This window comes from Calidris pugnax, unplaced genomic scaffold, assembly GCF_001431845.1.
Source record: "Calidris pugnax isolate Ruff unplaced genomic scaffold, ASM143184v1 scaffold8, whole genome shotgun sequence".
Taxonomy (NCBI): domain Eukaryota; kingdom Metazoa; phylum Chordata; class Aves; order Charadriiformes; family Scolopacidae; genus Calidris; species Calidris pugnax.
Window position 1 is genome coordinate 1604666 of NW_015090830.1, and position 18675 is coordinate 1623340.

The 18675-nt window shown below is 38.0% G+C and overlaps 1 protein-coding gene across 1 annotated transcript in view; it reads left to right on the top strand.

Annotated features, from left to right (window-relative positions):
* ADCY2 (adenylate cyclase 2 (brain)) overlaps positions 1 to 18675 on the top strand; it is a 198162-nt gene that overhangs the window by 142671 nt on the left and 36816 nt on the right. Inside the window, exons 14-15 of the mRNA XM_014941045.1 lie at positions 1734 to 1818; positions 13726 to 13863. Of these exons, the coding sequence (XP_014796531.1) occupies positions 1734 to 1818; positions 13726 to 13863 (223 nt within the window). The remainder of the gene's footprint in view (positions 1 to 1733; positions 1819 to 13725; positions 13864 to 18675) is intronic.

Consider the following 18675-nt stretch of genomic DNA (forward strand, 5'->3'; position numbering starts at 1 on the left):
GTATTCATAAGCAATAATGATTTTCAAATAACTTCTAAAAGAAACGTTACTCCAAGATTAATGTGCACTGTGAATTGCCAGTTGTTTGTTTTTCATCAGCTGTTCACATCGACCCAAATTCTGATGAATAGTTAGCCTATAAGAGGTTCTCTGAATGATTGGCAGGGAAGCTAATAAATTATTTTCCAAAATGCTTTTAATGGCAGCAGTATGGCATCAAATTAGTTTGTGAAGTTAATGCTTTTTCATTCGTTCCTCAAAATAGCTTCTATAACACTGTTGTTGAAACACATCAAAATGTTTTCCAATATTTGCACGTAATCTAAGGAAATTGATCCATAGAGTTCTACTCCTAAATTTTTCTAAAATGCCTATATATTTGAATTCAGATGGTACCTCCAAAGAACAGAGATATATGCTTTTATTAATAATGTACTCTAATAATTTTGAATCATACATTTATGGAGGAGCTAACTTAACGTGTTTGTGGAAAAAGCAGGGATATAAAACATTTCTAAAAAAACATGCCAAAATTTCTATCATATAAGGTCTAATAAAACAAGGTATTTGCTGGTTCTCAAAGGACTTGAGAGATATTTTTTAATTCTGTAAAAATATCAATTATGTGGTTAAAACTGAAAGCAGATGCTTAGGTGAGGGACTTCATGACAGCATCTAGTTCCCTTGCTTAAACAACTTAGTTGGTCCAGAGCTTCTGATCTCCTCTTAGCATTCATTAAACATAATTAGGTCCCGCTGCATCTTTCCCTAGGCAGCCATGCTAAGTAGCTCTTGTACAGTGTCTGATGGAGCAATTACATTCTACTGTGGTATTCATATAGAGAGATTTCCACATTTTCAGAGTGAATGCATGCACAGATTGTTTCTGCATCCCTGTTTCTGTTTACTGAGCATCCAGCAATGCTATTTTGGCTATACTTTATAACATACAAGAAAAGGATGAGCTAGAACGCTGGGTAAGGATGATTTCAGGAAGAGTACAGATTACTCAATGTTTTTTTTTCCTTAAAGTCTGTTGGTGTTTTTTCTTTTCCTCATGGTGTTTAGTTTTCCTATCCTTTCCTCTGATACTTCAGAATCTACTGGCCAGCCAGTCAAATTTGATACAAAATGGAGTTTTCAGAGGTGTTGAGCCCCTCTCTGTTAAGGAAATAGCAGTCTCTGATCAGGGCCTGTGCTGGCTGAGAGACTGCAATATCACAAGTATCACAGGTTCCAGCCGCGAGACACTAAAAACTGGATAGCCCTGTCCCATGCTACTGCTTTTCCTACCTTGCGGTGGGAACATACGCTACCAAAAAGGTGCTTTTTTATATCTACTAGCTTCTTAAATTATATAATCAACAGCATAAAAATAAAGCAATAAGGATCTTCATTAATACAGGCTTTCTAAAGTAAAAACTACAAAAAAAAAAACATCCCAAACATTGCTGGTGTTAATGCACTCTGTCATTTAACTCATTTATGCAGAAATTGTTATCTTCTCATGGTAATAGTTCCAAAAATTGAGAGGTAAAGCCAATTCAAGCATTCCTGAGTTGAAAAAATAGGAGGAAAAAGGCCTGTCATTCTGGTAAGGAGTGGAATAGTTTTTCCATGGTGTTGCTGTTTGGAAGTTGAATTTTTTCGTATCATTGGTATTGTTCATAAAGAAAGGTCATGCTAAAAATATGTAACAGAGAAATTAATACATGTTTTCTTATTTCTTGTAGAACATCTATTCTTGGAATTTCCTTTGGGGCTGCGTTTCTCCTGCTTTCCTTCATTTTGTTTATCTGCTTTGCTGGACAGCTTTTGGTAGGTATTCAAGGAAATGTAATCCAGTAGTTAATGGTTTCCTTTAAATAACATGTTCTGATTTTGCCAAGTCACTCTGCCTTTGCAGAGTACCAGTTAAATAAGAAAGGCTTGCACACTCAGGCTTCTGAGGACATTGTTTTGTCCATCTTAACGTACTATAAAATGCTCTAATTTGTCTGAAAAACAGAAAATGCCAGTGTGGTGACTGTCTGTACCTATACTGATACTTTCTTTCCTCCATGTGAAGCTGGATCCTCTGAGAGGTTTGCATTATTGTTTCATTGATTGTCTTTTCAAAATTTTTACTGTTGTGCGTACAGGAGGTAACATTTTATGAGTGCTTTAATTTGGGGAACTGTGTATTTCTTTAAGTATTATATAAGACCATTTTCTGAGTTTAGAGAATACTCCACTAAAGCAATTTAATTTGATATATAAACATTTTACAGTAAAATTCTAATTTTGCCACTGAGTGGTCCAGGTGTTATTGTAATGCCTATCAGTGTATCCACTAATATGCTGAATTTGAGAATTTCATTTAATTCAAGATTTGGGCAAACCTTTCAGCATTTCACAATACAATTAACAAGTATTATTGTCCTCCTTTCAGTCATTCTCAAATAGCTCTAAGATGGAGCTCCATCTAGAACAAGGTATTCCAGGATTTGTAAGAAAGTGGATGCACATTGAATCTTGCATGTAATTACCTGTATACTTGTCTCTTAATTCCCACTTTGCCTTCTCTATCTTTACATTTTTCCACAAGCTCCCAGGGAGAAAGCTGAGAAAGATCTTTTATAAAAAAGCAAAACATACACATGGGAAAGACAATTATATCACTATGCAGTAAAACAGTAAGGAAAGGTGGCCTGGCAGTTGAAGCGAGAAACAGAGGAAGCAGGATTTTATAATTTCTCCTCTTCCCTTGTGAGGCTTGTAATTAACCAGGACATGTTTTTAAGAAAATGTAATTAATCTACATTTCAGTTGTCTTTCCAATAAGGTAGGGATGCTGCCACTGCTCAGGAATTCATCTGAGATATAATGCAACATTATATTTAAATATCTTAAATCCTTGGAGTGAGGTCCTAGAGGTATTGCTACTACTTACCAGCAAAAATTAGTTCTCATGTAGTGTCATGCTTGATTGCTGTATTTTTATTGACATAAGAGTAAAATGATGGAGTATTGCTGTTGAATAAGCAAATTTTAAAAAACATCCTCCAAGGAAAAAACAGCTTTTTTCCTGTAGGAAGAAGAGGTGCCAATAAAATGGTATCAAGAAATGCTGGAACTTACACTCTCCTGGGGCTTATATTTATAATGTAGCTTATGAGGAATACAAACTTATTTTTCTGAATTTAAAGGGATGGATAAGCAAATATCCTAAGCCAGAGTTGAGGAGTTGTGCCGCTTGAGTAATATTTAACACCTATTTTCAGTGCTGTTTTTCCTATGTCCTGTAAATACTTCCCAGAAGTGGAGACCTATTATTGCATTTCTGTTGACTTGTGAGATGTCATGTTCTAACCTAAATAGCTTGAAGAGGAGCTATTTATGTCTGTCTTTATGAGTTCAGCTGCTCTAATGCAGAAGCTATGCTGATAAGAAACCTCTCAGCAAGTAAGTTATGACCATTGTTGATGCTTCGTTGTCTTTCCTTCACAAGCGTGGACATAGTTTATGAGAGGCAGCTAACAAAAGAGGCAGTAGGTTTATCTTTCCCATCCTTTCGCTAAGATTTCTTCCTTCATGTCAAAATCCACATATTGTTTTGCAGCTTTAACCATGGTGACACCCTGTTCTGCTTCAGTAGCGTATACGTTGCAGTATACTACCCATAACTGTAAGAGCTTTCTTTCTAGAAGAAAAAGTCTGACATTCTCAAGTGAACAAATATCAATATCTGTATAGTGTCAGTGTTGACAGAAATCAAGTTTTATCATCCGAATCCCGATTGGGTTTGGATTTTTTTTCTGTCAGTGTTGGTTTTTCCCACCTCTTTCTCAGAGGGGGTATATTTTGGATACCCTTGTAGATCTGCTTGTCTGTAGACACACGTGTACGTAATACAGAGTTTTAAATCACCACATATCTCTCTTCTAAAAATGTGCCAAAATCCAGTCAATCTTTTAGGCCTGACTGACCCTGACAGATGAACTGTGGTGGATTGGCCTTGGCTATTGGCCAGGCACCCACCCAGCTGCTAACTAACCCGCTGCACTGCCTCTGGGTGGAAAATAGGATGAGAAGGCCCATGGGTTGAGATAAAGGCAGGGAGATCCCTTATCAGTTACTGTCACGGACAAAGCAGATTCAACTTGGGGAAAATTAATTTAATTTATTGCCAATTAAAATAGGTTTGGGTGGTAAGAAACAAAAACATTAAAGCCACACTGTTCCTCCCCCTCTCCCAAACTCAGCTTCACTCCTTCCCTCCAGACTCCTCTACCTCCCTCTCCCACAATGCAAGTTGGGGTGGAGGGTGGTGAGTACATAAACGTTTCTTTCTGCTTTTCCTTCCCATCAGACTTTCACCCTGCTCCAGCGGCGTGGGGTCTCCACACCCTGCCGTTCCTTCAGGAACATCCACCTGCTCCAGCATGAGTCCTCCATGGGATGCAGTGTGGACCTCCTCCTTCTCCAACCTTGGTGTTCCCTCTGCTGTTTCTCAGGTAAGAAACAAAAACATTAAAGCCACACTGTTCCTCCCCCTCTCCCAAACTCAGCTTCACTCCTTCCCTCCAGACTCCTCTACCTCCCTCTCCCACAATGCAAGTTGGGGTGGAGGGTGGTGAGTACATAAACGTTTCTTTCTGCTTTTCCTTCCCATCAGACTTTCACCCTGCTCCAGCGGCGTGGGGTCTCCACACCCTGCCGTTCCTTCAGGAACATCCACCTGCTCCAGCATGAGTCCTCCATGGGATGCAGTGTGGACCTCCTCCTTCTCCAACCTTGGTGTTCCCTCTGCTGTTTCTCACCCTTTTTGTTCCCTCCTCCTCTCTCTCCCCAGAATTTTCTGCCCTGTCTGACACAGGCTTTCCCCGTGGCTGGGGGGCTCAGCTGTGCCCTTCGATGGGGCTGTTGGAGTAAGTTGGAACCCGCTGTGTCTGGCTGGGGGCAGCCCTGGCCCCTCACCACAGGGGCCGGCCATGCAGACCCCACCACCAACCCAGGCACCTGCACCCGGTACATAAACTTGCATCAGTGCTCAAATATTTACGTGATTGTTAGGAGATTTATAGAGCGGGACCTGTAGTGCCAGCAAGCTGGGACACCTGGGTGTCACTGTGTTTACATGCTTCTCTCAATATTTAGATGCTTTGCCCTCTCAGGCTCCACTAATTATCAATGGCTGTCACCACCTCAGAGTAAGTCACACAAAAAACCAACTTGGAACAAGTTTCTCCGGATGATTTTCATTTCATTGGATAAATGAAAAAGAACGAAAAAAATCCAGGCTGTAATGCTAAAATTATTAGCTCTTAGGGAATTTAATTACAACATTGTAAGAAGAGATTTATGCTCACTCTTTCACTCTTGAGTTTATGATTAGTTGATTTGACTGTTCGGCAGCACTGCAGTGCGGTCCAACTCATTCTGTTGGGGAGTGATAACATCAGCCATTAAATTAGAGCAGGAATGTTTCTGTCAAAGGATGTGGCAGAGCAGTAGCACAAATGAGGAGGTTGCAGACTCCCGGAGCCTGCCTTTGTGGTGTGTCCTGGGCAGCCAGGCTGAGGGCGGGCAGGGCTGACAGTTCTCATAGAAACAGTCCTTTGCCATAGGCATTAAAACTTCATCAGTCCCGGGTAAAATTGGCATATGTCCTGAAACATGAGATAGATTTTTATCTTTTATGTTCTAATTACTTCTTTGCGCCTGTGCATTTTTTATTTATTTTTTTATTTATTTTTTTACTTTTTTAGATAATCACAGTATTCAGGGTTAAATCTTAAGAGTATGAGTGTTTTTTGGTGTTAAAACCATATTTTAAATGTAGGCTATTCTTTTTTGTTAATTTTGAATATTTTATTTGAATACTCCTTGGGAAGTTTCCTTCCCAAATTACATGCAGATAGAAGATGGTGATTGTCCTTTAGCTCATATATTTTCTGTGTCTTTTTATCTCCTTGAAGTATAGACGAGTTCATAGAATGAATGTGAAATGCCTCAGACCTGGTAACTGTTAGATGTGTTTTACCTCCTGATGTGAATGCAGGGAAGCAGAGATCTGGTTACCTAAACGGTACATTGGAAAATGTAATGCAATCAATAGGAAAAAAAACCACAGTAAGCGGGTAAAGGAAAGATCTCTGTGGTAGCTGAGGTAGCTGGCTGAAGAAGTATTAGTCTCAAGCAGGTGTTCTTTGTGCATCGATTCAAATACTGTCTCAGGAATTTCTTTGTGTTACCTGTGATATGAGTGCATTTAATTGATACCATATACTCTTTGTGCCAGTTATTTTCCATTATTAAGGGGTTTTGTTGCATATGTGTGTACCTTGCAAATCTATTTAGCTATTTCAGCTAACAAGGAAAATCAAAAGTAAAAATATTTCTTTCCTGTCATCTCATCTGAACACATTTATAGTCTCTCTTAAATACCCTACTGGACTATGGAATTAGCAGAACACGATACTAACAAAACAAATATCAGAAAATAACTGGCTCCACAGTTGAGAAAGATGCTGTGATTTGAGGTCACTGGAGCATCTGTCAAAGTGCGGCCAGTATGTGAGCGGTCCTGTCCCTGCGAGAGGACAGAATGTTATTTATTAGTTGCATTACACCACACCACTGTATAAAGTGATATACAGTCTTTACTTTTGTTTGCAGGGATTTGTACTTTACTCTAAAAAAATTATCATTAGTACTTGACAGTCAGAAAGACTGTGTACACTTAAGATACGTAAAAGCTCTGCAAGGACAGGAATATCAGCACCAGCACTACTTCAAAATTATTTTCAACTTGAAGTCTTATTTCTGATGTGAGCGTCTCTCAACACAGATATGAATGAAAGATTGAGGCCCTTCAGTTTCTTCAACAGTAAGGCTTTCCTTGTAAATTAAGATTAAAACAAGAATGAGGGTAGGCGGGGAGAACCCAGTGAGGCACTTTCCACCTACAGCAGGGTCCATGAAAGAGGCTCATTAAAGCTAAAAGTCATTCTGACGAGTCTCTAGCACAGGCACTGCAGCGGCAAATCCATCATCACTAAGTTAGGTACCATGCTCAAACTTCAGGAACTGTTAGAAATACACTGATTTCACTAATAAAAATCCTTCTTACTCCTTCTTGAGTTATATGGTTATGATGACATCCTATGTGATAGTGACCAACTGAAGAAGTTGCCTTACCTGGTGAGAACCACAAGTTTCTTATGTCTGTTGTGCCAATAAGTTCCTTTTTTAATATTTTTTGATGAGTGAGACTATTTTGAATTTTTTTAAAATCCAGTAATTCTGCCTTTTAGTATCTTTTCCCAGGATGAGATTGTAAGTTACCTCCAGATAAAGAGATGTGCTTCCTAATACCAACAGTCCAGTATGCAATTTTCCCTACAGGATGAAAGCAGAGAGCAACCAGATTGTTTTGAAGGTTCTTTTACATGTATTACCTGAGAGGTGGTATCCATAATATGTAAGTAGTGCAATATGGCCACAGGTCGGGACTCCTGTTGTGTGAGGCAGTTTTTGGGTGGTAGCGTCTGACTTGCAGATCAAGACTTGGTGAAGGTAGAATGTAGCATTCAGAACTCCTTCTAGTTCAATGCCCTGAGCACTATCTTTAAAAAGTCATTCAGCTTTGCACTTTCTCAAAGCCAGAGGCTCTTTAAATATTTCATGTGAAACATAAAAACTTCAATGGGATGGACTGAGGATGTCTTACCTTAAAATAGTGTGTAAAAAAGCAAATGTACATTTTTTTGAATGAGGAAAGTAGCACAGGAGGTACCAGGACTGAACCCTGTGTGCCTGAAGGCATATTTATATGGCTCACTGCTGTGTTCTTTCCTTTGAATGAGCCGTTGAAGTGAACCATATGGCCATCTTAATGTGACCGTTTGTGAAGGATAATAAACACTGCAAAATGTGGTGAAATTAAAAATGTGATACCAACTTTAGTTTTTCCTGTTATTTCTTTATTCAGGATTCTAGCTTTTGTCAAACCGGTTGTAACCAATCTAAGTTGAGTAGACTCTTCACCTAGATGCATTTTGTGTGACTCAAAACACCTGGCTTAGATTTACAAGTGCCACCATGGATTTCAAAAGCTTGGTGTTATAGTACTCAGAAGTACTTTTTATCAACAATAGGACCATTAGAAAGTATGTAAAGTATAAGCTTGTGTCTCTATACAAAAATCACCTTTCTCCAAGCTTAGGTCAGTGTAATCGTTGTCAGTCAGTCAGCCTGTTCTTTGGATTTAACTTTGGTGTCTTCTTCAAGTCTGAGTGAAAACAAACATGAAAATAATCTGATTTTGGGGGCTTTCTGTTTCTCTTAATTTCATTCTTTATAACATCAGTATTAGTAAAATATTAAGTCGTATTTGAATGCAAAATGAAACGAACAATAATAGAACTATAGAAAATGTGATTCACTGGTTTTCTGTAAATAAGAGGCCTTCAGTCAAGATGTTCCAACCTCTGCTAGCGTGTGAAGGAGAAGTGTGACAGCTCTTATGACACTGTCTTTCATCTACAACATAGCTGTCACAATTAATTCTCGCACCAGTTCTTGATCTCACTCAGAAAGACAGCATTCATTTTGTTAAATGCTGAAGTAGGTTTTTGTGTGTGGAAAGACAACACAGGATACATTTTAATAACTTGAATATTCAAAATAAGTTATTACTCACTACCATGCTGAGCTGTCGTATCAGAATTAACATGTTCAGATGAAAAGGCAATACATTAGTCACCTTTCATACAACAAATACCTATTATTTCTAGTTGGTAAATGGTAAACACTGAACCATATTCTGCCAGCTCTGCTTAGAATAAACACAGAAGCTAATGCTATTGAGATCTGATATCTTACCCTTCTCACATGCTTTCTAGAAATGATTACTTTCTTTCTTTCATCTAATTCTCCATTTTCTTAAGAAAATTTCAAATGAGACATAACATTTACAAGAAAAGGTGTTTGATGTAAGCTAATGAATCAGCAAAATAAACCTGCATAGTTCTACCAGTGCTATTAAGAGTCTGCATTTGATGATCACCCCACCACTCCTTCTTCCAGGAGTTCCCATAATTTTCAGCAGTACAGAACTGCTGCACTTGTGCTATAAGGACTGGATTTAGACTGCTCAAAAGTGAAATGAAGTTCAGCACACCTGAACACTCACGTAGAGAAATACAGATCAGCAGTGTATGCTTTCATGTTTTCCAAGGAATTTCGACTCAATGGTTTAAAGATCTTTTGTGTGAATCAGGGTTTTGTCACAAGTTTTCCTTTCAGGAACCTCATTGGCTTAACCTGTGCAAGCTGCTTTCTCTGCTGTTAGAGAGACCTCTCATCTATTTATCAAACTAGGTGGGCATGACAGATGTACCAAATAGGAGTACCAATAGGAGGTCCTTACCCTCCAGAACTCATAGCAACAACCTGTCAAGAAATGCATCACTGAGTTCTGGTGGGCTTCTGTTTTACAAGTGGAAATAACTATCTACAACTCCATTTTTGAAGTTGCAGTCTAACAATGCTCACATTTTTCTTCAGGTCAGAGACAGCAGTATCTATAATTTTAGCAGCAGCAGCAGGTGGAAGAATGGAATCTCTTTATTGCTTAATCACAGTGGCTGAATGATATATTGTTTCATACTGGCTGAATGTTATATTGTTTCCTGAAATTTATTTTATTCTCCAGAACTTTTCTTAGTGATAAACTTACCCAGAGAACATAATTTATTTTTTAATGGAAGCAGAAAAATAGCTTTTTTAAGAAATATAGTAAATCAGTCCAATTAGTTCCTCCCTGCTAAAATACATTAGCAAAGTCGGGTGATACTGATCAAAAAACTTTCAAAGAAAGGAAATTTAGAATTATTGCAAGGAATTTTGGTACAGAAGTTACATTAGTGTGTTCAAAAATATACAGGTACTTAGAAAACAATAAAGCAGTCCTCAGCTATAAATGCAGTTCTCAGCATGGACATTGCTAAGTAACCTCAGCAATTCTGTACTGTAATTTTTTCAATGATTACTTTCAAAAAATAAAGAAAGTTCAAATATAACAATTGGAAGTGTTGCTGTTACAATAGAAAAGTTTGAGAAGTCTCCATCATTTGACACCAACATTCCTGTATTTAGATATTAGGAATCATCAGACATTTTCTTTGTGAAACTTAATTTTATCTTCAGAATTAACACAAGTTGCTCGTTTGTGCAGAGGAAACCATCAATTTACGTTGCTTAGCACTGGAAAAACATGAAAGCATTTATTTTTGTGATGTTGTTTTGCATCTGTTACTGAGCCATGTTTTTTTAAAGTTCTGCAATTGCAAATGAGATCTGCTAGAGCTTGTGGAATCCAGTGGAATTCAAGAGCAAGGGGAGTGCTCCTTCCTGGTCCACTGGAGCCCAGTTTGACAGAATTAAAGATGCAGGGGATCCCCCTGTCCCACTCCCATCGATGGGAGGCTGTCAGTACTGTGTCCCAGGTACAACCAGCAGTGAGGCTGAGTACGTATTCCCAACAGGCACACAGGCATACACTGTACACGTAGGACAACCGCGCAGACAGAGCAGCTCTTTTACCAGCACCCATGTAAAAGCAAGGAGCCGTCACGTAAATATGAGCACCACTGAAGGTCTAGTTCCTCCTTTCTGGCTGATCAGGAGAGACGTTTGCCAGCAGAACATACGCACACCCTGACTGTAGTCATCCACAGGCACACTCGCATTTGTGGTTTACTCAGTATGGACTTCAAATTGACACAATATCCACGCCCAGCCTCTGCCCACCTTACACAGTGACTGTCTCAAACCTTGGGTCTCTCCAAATGTAGATCTCCTATTTACCAGCCGATCCAGCTTGAAGTATCCTAATCGTACACACACACTCTCACACACACCCTATGGATCTGTCCAGGGACTGATCCGAGACACTTCAGTTGCTGGCACCCACGTCCTCAATTGCCTCAGACATATGATCTCTCTCTCTCCAGTGTCTGGCACCCACCCTGTGCTGCTCACCACCTGGTCCAGCGTGAAGTTTGCTGGCATTTGCACACATACAGGCTCAGAATAAGGGCTGCACTTACACAGAAGATGGTTAGAGATAGGATGTAATAAGAATGTGCAACAGACATATTTAGAAAAGCATTTACATACAGCCATTTCCTTTCATTCCCTCTGTTCTCCATTGGCCTGCCCTTGTCCATGATTCACATTTGTCCCATCCCCTAAACATCCTGTAAGTTTTCCATATACCCCCAATGCCCTTAAAACATGCCATAATATTTTACACAATCTGTAGTTTTGCTCTGTTCCATTGCAGAATTATCTGCCCTGTACCAGTATACTATCCTTTCAGGCAGTAATCACCTTCAGTTTGCAGGACATTCTGGAAAGGGAGTTCTTTTAATTGAGGTTTCTTGGCAGGTTTCCCATCAGAAACTGTGGCTGAAACATTCTCCTTCAATGGTCTTAGAAGCAGCAGATTCAGTGGCTTCTGTTCTTCACTGATGAGGTTATTTTGGTTCCATCACTGATCATTGTTCTTTAGATCATCGCCAGGTCTTTGTGTTTAATTTGATTAGCTTTTAGTCAGATAACCTAAACCCAATAAAATTCATAATAAAATGTTTCTGGTTTAGCTTCTTTTCTTGGAATTTCTTATCCTAAAGTAGCTCCCTGTAACACAATTCAGAAAGGAGAACATGATGTACTGCTTTATCTATATCGTTTCTTAGCCTCTTTATATTCCTTGTACTTTCTTGGTGTTTCTGCCTAGTTTTGTCCCTAATCCAACTTAAACTTTTCCAGCTACTTCTAAACTTCCAAGAAAATCAGAGAACAACGTTGCTGAGGTTGTAGTAAAGTTCAGGTGTGCTATAACAAAGGCAAAGAGTAATTTAAGGCATGATTTCATGACTGTTTTAATTAGCCATAAATCCATGCTCACTGACTCATTAGGTTTTAGGCAGACTAGACAGATAACTGAATGATTCATTTTCACACAGATCCATTCCTTGTGTCCAGCGATCTAGGCTCTGTGCTTTTAACTGTATTAAAGTGGGAAGGCCGACAAAACGTTTCTAAAATCTACATATGGATTCAGATTATCTTGAAATTTGCTATGTACTTAGGGGTGGAGAACAAGGTTTGGAAGTTCAAACAGTCATTTGAGCAGGAGTTTCTTGCTCAAAAATACAGGTCCTTTGAGTTTATGTGGGATTTTTTTCAATATGGGGGAGGAGTAACATGTATGTAAAGCTGCCTATTTTTTCGCTTTTCTTTTCCATTCTTGAGATTCTGAGTATTGTTTTGACCTTCCTGATACTGACTTCATTCACTCAGAATCTGTCCAATGCAGTATGCAGAACTCCCTGTCGTAGAAGGAAACAATATGTAAAAAAAGTTCTAGCTATACAGTGGACTTGTTCAAATAGTGTACAATTAGGAGGGAAATAGTGATGTGCAATATGGCAAAGACCTTCACGTAAACTACATCACATGTATTGGATAATAGTGTTATTTAGTGCAATGTGACATAGCTATTGAACTTGAACTAATAGTTATGCTGTAAATTAAATCCTATATTTTTTAGCTTTTAGTGCTTGAGTTCTCATTTCAGAGACTTCCTGTGCTTATATGTCTTCTCATCGCTGTGAATGGGGTGAAAACAATATGTAAAGTGATCTCTGATAATATTAATTAAATAGAGGAAACGAGTTGATAAAAAGCAAATACTTTTGTGGGACTGTCATGTTCCTTAACTTCTAATTGTCTTTTTTACAGAGGTTTCAGAATAGTTGAAATTGACATTTGAAAAGGGCACAACATGCTTCTATGCAACCTTACCTCCTCATTGCTAAGGTTTTGGGAAAATTAATATTTATTGGATGTGCCACAAATTGTTGTTTATTCTGTGTGAGCATCTTGTGCCTCTAGGCAGTATGCCTGTGTGAATGGAGGCTATTGCAATGTGTTCTTGGAAGCAGGTGAAGTGAGTCAGAGTTTTTTATTGCTATTTTTTGCTGCTATATTAAAAAAAAAAAGGTCTATTCACTAAAGATTTATTGTGGCAAATTGTTGTCCAATTGTTATATGAAATGCTTATTTGTTTTCCAGATAGTTTTAGGGAAAGTTGATTTGCTTTTTGAGTTACATTGCATTTAAAATGAATAATCAAACAAATGAAAGAAAACCCCAGAAACCCCATTATTTTGTAAATTGACGGGGATATAACTATGTATACAGCCTTTATCCTGCATGAAGAGGCCTCTGTCTTTCTGTCAAAGACTGTGCAGAGTCATTATTCACATTTTGAAGTTTCCAGAGGCTACTAAATATTGCTCTTTCAGTTGAGATGAGGGAGGTCATTTTGATCACTTGTTTTTTACTAATATTATAGGTAATGCCACTGCTGTCAACTCTGCATTTGCTTTTATTAGAATGTATATTGAATGTTTAAAAAAGTATTTGAAAATTGTAATTATTTAACAGAATTTATATTATGGCAGATATTTTAACTAAATTTGCATTTAGTTTCATATGTAATCATGATCTGTAGCTCTTATGAGAGTATAATAGTTGAATACCTCTGTACAATGTTTCAAGATTAATGCTGCCCTCAATCTTAAGCTTTCTTAATTCTACCCTTATTTACAGTAATTAAATAAACTAAAGCTATTTTTATTTTCTCTTTTTTAAAATCTTTGCACTTAGCAATGTAGCAAGAAAGCATCAGCTTCATTGTTGTGGATCCTGAAATCATCTGGAATAATTGCAAACCGTCCTTGGCCACGGATCACTCTTACATTGACCACCACTGCCATAATATTAACCATGGCTGTGTTCAACATGGTAAGGGAAAAGGGGGTCATTTTTCTTGGTTTTTTGTTCTTTAAGTTTGGGGGCTTTTGTTCAGTATGTGTGTAGATGTCCAATTTATGGCCCATGGCTATGCCAGGAGCCTACGTGATAATGATTGCCAGCGACAGAAATGTAAAGCAGAGCAACAGAAAACATGCTGTATAATGGGGACATCTGCAAACAGGATGCTCAGCAAGAGCTTGGATCTTGGCTAAGTTTATTAAAGAAAAATTTAATTTATAAGGAATAGAACATAGTTAAATCCCAGGTTTGAATAGTTCAAATCCCTTGCTCATCTACACATTGCTTGGATAAACAGAGTATTCCTCAAAGAATGAATTATCTCCTCACAGGATGTATGGAAGACTGTGCAAAACAAACTAAGCTTTATTCAGATTTGTGATGCTCCTCTGCTCATCTCAAAATGATCATAATGTATACATTATTGTATTTCATGTGCTTGCCTTTGTTTTTCGGAAAAGGAAAAAAATTCAAAGTTACATCAAAACTTCAAAAGTCTTTAACTACAAGTTTGTTAAGGCTTACCTCTGCTTTAGGCATTTCAGCCTGTGCTTGTATTTTCTCTTCTAATAGGGAAAATCCATGTAATTCTATTATTCTTTTGTAAGTATAACAAATAGTAGATCTGTCATTACCATGCATAAATCCTGAATCTTAATGTCCTTGTTTATTGTGCATTGAAGGATGTGTTGTCTAATGAGTTGAGCAGTATATGGGATCAAAAAGCTTCCTTTTTTTGCCTCATGGGCTGAGCTTGATTTATTTCTTAAAATGGTGAAAGTGTTCCTGCTCAGTCCTGTATTTGCAAAATGGGAGCTGTAATATTTATTTAGGAAATGTTTTCATTGCAACCTTAATGCATAGCTATTAGTCACATTTCAAGGGAGTGAGACTTGTACTTCAGTGCTTTTGAAATTGCAAGTCTAAGCACTTCCTTGAGTTGCTGGTACTTCTGTTACTTGAGGTTCATAAAGGACTTAAAGATTGATAATACCTACAATGTTTTATTTTGTTTTCCCACAACATTTCAGGGGAACCTTAGTCAGTCATTTGTTACAGTAAGTACTAAACTTGTCAGAATGATGTAATGTGAACATTTGAAATTTCTGGAAGAACCTTCTTTCCATTTTTTCTATCAAATGATCCTGGTCTTGGTTTTGTTGGCTTTCTTGTAAGGAAACTAGGTGTTTTCCTTTCTTTCTCCTGCTTTTTTTAAGGAGAGGAGATAGATAGACTCAAAAACAATTCCATGCTCAAAAATTTAAAATTCAACTAATTGAATTTGGTTATGAAGGCTGTTGAGGAAAAACTCAAAGAAAAACTCAAAGAAGCAGTGTCTGGAAAATGAGAAAATAAGCTCACTTTTTAGCAGTGAAAGCAGTTAGCAATGGAAACAAATTATTCTGAAAAGCTGTTGATTCTCCATCACTTCTTGTCCACAGCTGAAGCCTGTATGCCTTTATGAATGATAAGCTTTAGCCAAACAAAAGTTATTTGGCATGCTACAGGACAACATGCAGAGATGGAGTAGCTTGTAAACTGTAGGTCAGATTAGAATCTCTCTTTGTTTGAACTCTATAAACGTATAAGAACAAATGAAATAACACACTTGAGTTTAAAGTCTATTCTGAGATAGAGTTCATGCAACTATATGGTTATTTTTTAAGTTCAAAAGTAAAAGAAGATATGGTCAGCAACTGTTTTTCTCTTATACTTAAGTTCTACTATTGTGTACAGCCCACTTCAGGTTTGGCTTTCAACTAGTAAAAGACGTTTTAGCAAAAAAATGAGTTTTTCAGTACATAATTTTTAGAAAAAGTTTTAAATTTTATTGGTTCAAGTCCATTTTTATGTGGACTGAATGTTACAGTAAAACTTAATAGGCTATTTTCTAAAGTATTTGTGCCTTATTAGTAATGACTGCAGTATTACAAATAATCATGTTCCATGATATTCATGAGATGATAATTTTAAGTACAATTCCCACCTTGAAACTAAACCTTAATAGTTTGACTAGCAAAAATGACTTTAAATGTGATTGTGAAATTTGCATTTCCTTAATATTAATAGCAAATTGTGGGAGAGACTCTGAAGTATCATTATTATATCTCCAAGCAACATGTACTTAATAGCAGAGTCCATTAACTGCATTTATTTCCATGAACTCTTTCAGTAGAAAAAGGCAAAATGTAGCCATTAAGATTTAATGGAGATAAAAAGCGTCTAACCATCCCACACCTAATAAATCATAATTAAGACCAAAATGCCAAATAAAACTCAGTCTTTATGGTCAAGGGACATTAGGAAAGAGTGGGGGTGCAATTTTATTTCAAATTAGCTGTTTCAGCATACATCTAGTATGTATCTAGTCTTCATGTTTGAGATGCACATAGTCATGATCAGTGGAGTGAAGTTAAAAAAACAGCTAATGTGACATAAGTATCAAACATTTCTTAGCTGAAGGGAGAGGGTGACTAATGCCGCTTCCATTGAGCATTAGATCTGGTGCCATATATAGCGTAGGGCAGCAAGCAATGGCTGACAAAGGCTGTTTTTGTGAAGTCGACCTGCATTAAGCAGAACGTGAGAAAGTATATTGCAGGGAACAGCGCAGAGCCCTCAGAGAGACAGTGGGGCTGCATGACTGCAAAGGGGTGGCTCTTGGAAGCCAAATGAATAACTATTTGATGCATCAAATGATTGTGCCTCACCATCCTCTGGGATTCATGCGATCTCAGCAAAAGTGGCATGATGAAAGAGCCCTGCTAGAGCTCTTTGTTTCGGTGACTTCTGCATCAAATGCCTGAATGGTTCTTGGCACAGCAGCAGGATCTCAGGGCTATACTGCACCAGGAAGGTGCCCTGAGTACCACCTTTCAGAGCCAGGATGTTACTTGCTCTCCTGTCTTCCTTCCAGTGAATTTTCAACCACTGGACTATCTTCTTTGAAATAACATGTCTGTAGAAATGTGAAGACTGACAGAGGTTTGAGTATTTCCACTCCATTGTTTAATGTCTCTCTGTGGGCATGAGCTGCCTTAAATTATGCAAGTATTGGCCCCATGTTGTTGTCCCACTAGTCATGGCTGAAATCTCGTGTTTTAATAATGACAAATAACTAAGCAGACTTGCTTCAATTCTCCTAGTAGAAAGTTGGTTTACTTAATATACCTTCTTTTTACTGTAGCTGTTAATACAGTTGCTGACCTTGTTCAGTGCTGTATTTTTAATAGGCGAGCTCTTTGAACAATATGCTGTAATTATGTCCCCACAATGCCTAGAACATCAAAGACCCTATTTTGGAGGGTGGCTAATGCATTTCTTTTAAGAAGAATAAACAGACACTGCCTACAGCTTGACCTGACCTAGGAGTTAGAAGGAGAAAGGGGAATGCACAGCTGCAGTCATGTCATTTAAGTGGGACATGCAGGGTGCCATCACAAATCCATTCCAGATTATAGATAGAATTTAAGAAACTTACTAAAATCAATATCAGTCTAAGTACGCTGGACTAGCAGAGATGCACTAGCAGGTGACATAGCAAGCACTGGGCATGAGCTGTCCTGAAATAATGTTTACAGCAGTTCTGGTGTGTTTCAAATGTGTGTGGAGGAGAGAGAGAGTCATGCTGTCACACGATCATTTGCTCCACAGTCCAGAAAAGATGAAGCCACATAAGTGAGCATCACTTCATATCTGTCAAATACCATGATGGTATCTGAGTCTATAATGGCCCAGCAGGCTCCTCATCTCTCTTACGTACTGCTGCTGGGAGCTTTGAACAAGGCAGTTGCTTGCCACCTCATATTGCCTCTACAGGGACACTGGGACTTGAATACATGGGGACACATAGATAGTTACGCAATTTCACTTGGCACACAAAATTTTATAAAAGTGAAATGACTGAGCAACTTGAATTTGGTAAGTTTCACTATTAACAGGAGACACATCACAGGACACCAAATAATTTAAGTGTATGAGCACTTTGAAGCTAAGAAGTCCTGTAAAAACCCAGAGACAAAATGCTTTAAAATTCCTATTCAATCCAGTACAGCACTCCAGATTTTTGCCATCCTTTTCCAACTTTCCAATGTCTCAGCATCACCTCTTGTTTATTCAAATAGTCTAGATAGAAACTTATAATTCCAGATGCTCCTTAAGCTTCTGCTTGTGAGTTTATGAAGTTGAGGAATTATACCAGAATCTGGGATTCTCCATATTATTCCTAGGGGCATTAACGTGGGTATCTGGGGATAAATTCCTGACTAATCTGCCAGACCAACTGGTATTTTTTAAAGCAAGTGGTGATATGCATTTTGAGAAGAAAGTTCTCCTAAGCCACATGGATATTTGGAGAATTGGTAGAAAAACTGAAAACAAAGAAGAGATGCCTTGCATGTTTGCCTGAGAGGATCAAAAAAAAGAAAAATGTGAGTCCTCTAGTTCAACCTATATACTAGACTTGCATGCTTCTGCCATACTTGAAAGTATACTCTTCTCGCTCTCTTTTGCTGAACAAAAGAGTAGGGGCACAAACAAGAAGAACTGTTTACAACAGCATTATAAAACTGTAGACCATTGTGCCTTGAAGAGACTGCATAGCTCTTCTGCAACAGCAGAAAATCAAGTATAGTTGTGTGTTCATAAGAGTCAAGAAGATAGTGGGGAGAGAGAGACATGGTGACAAAGATGCTTTCTGTGCTTTTCTTTATAGTCCTCACATGTCCATTTCCAGTATAATTTTGTATAATAAGGAAGAGGAAACAGTGATGGGATTGAGTT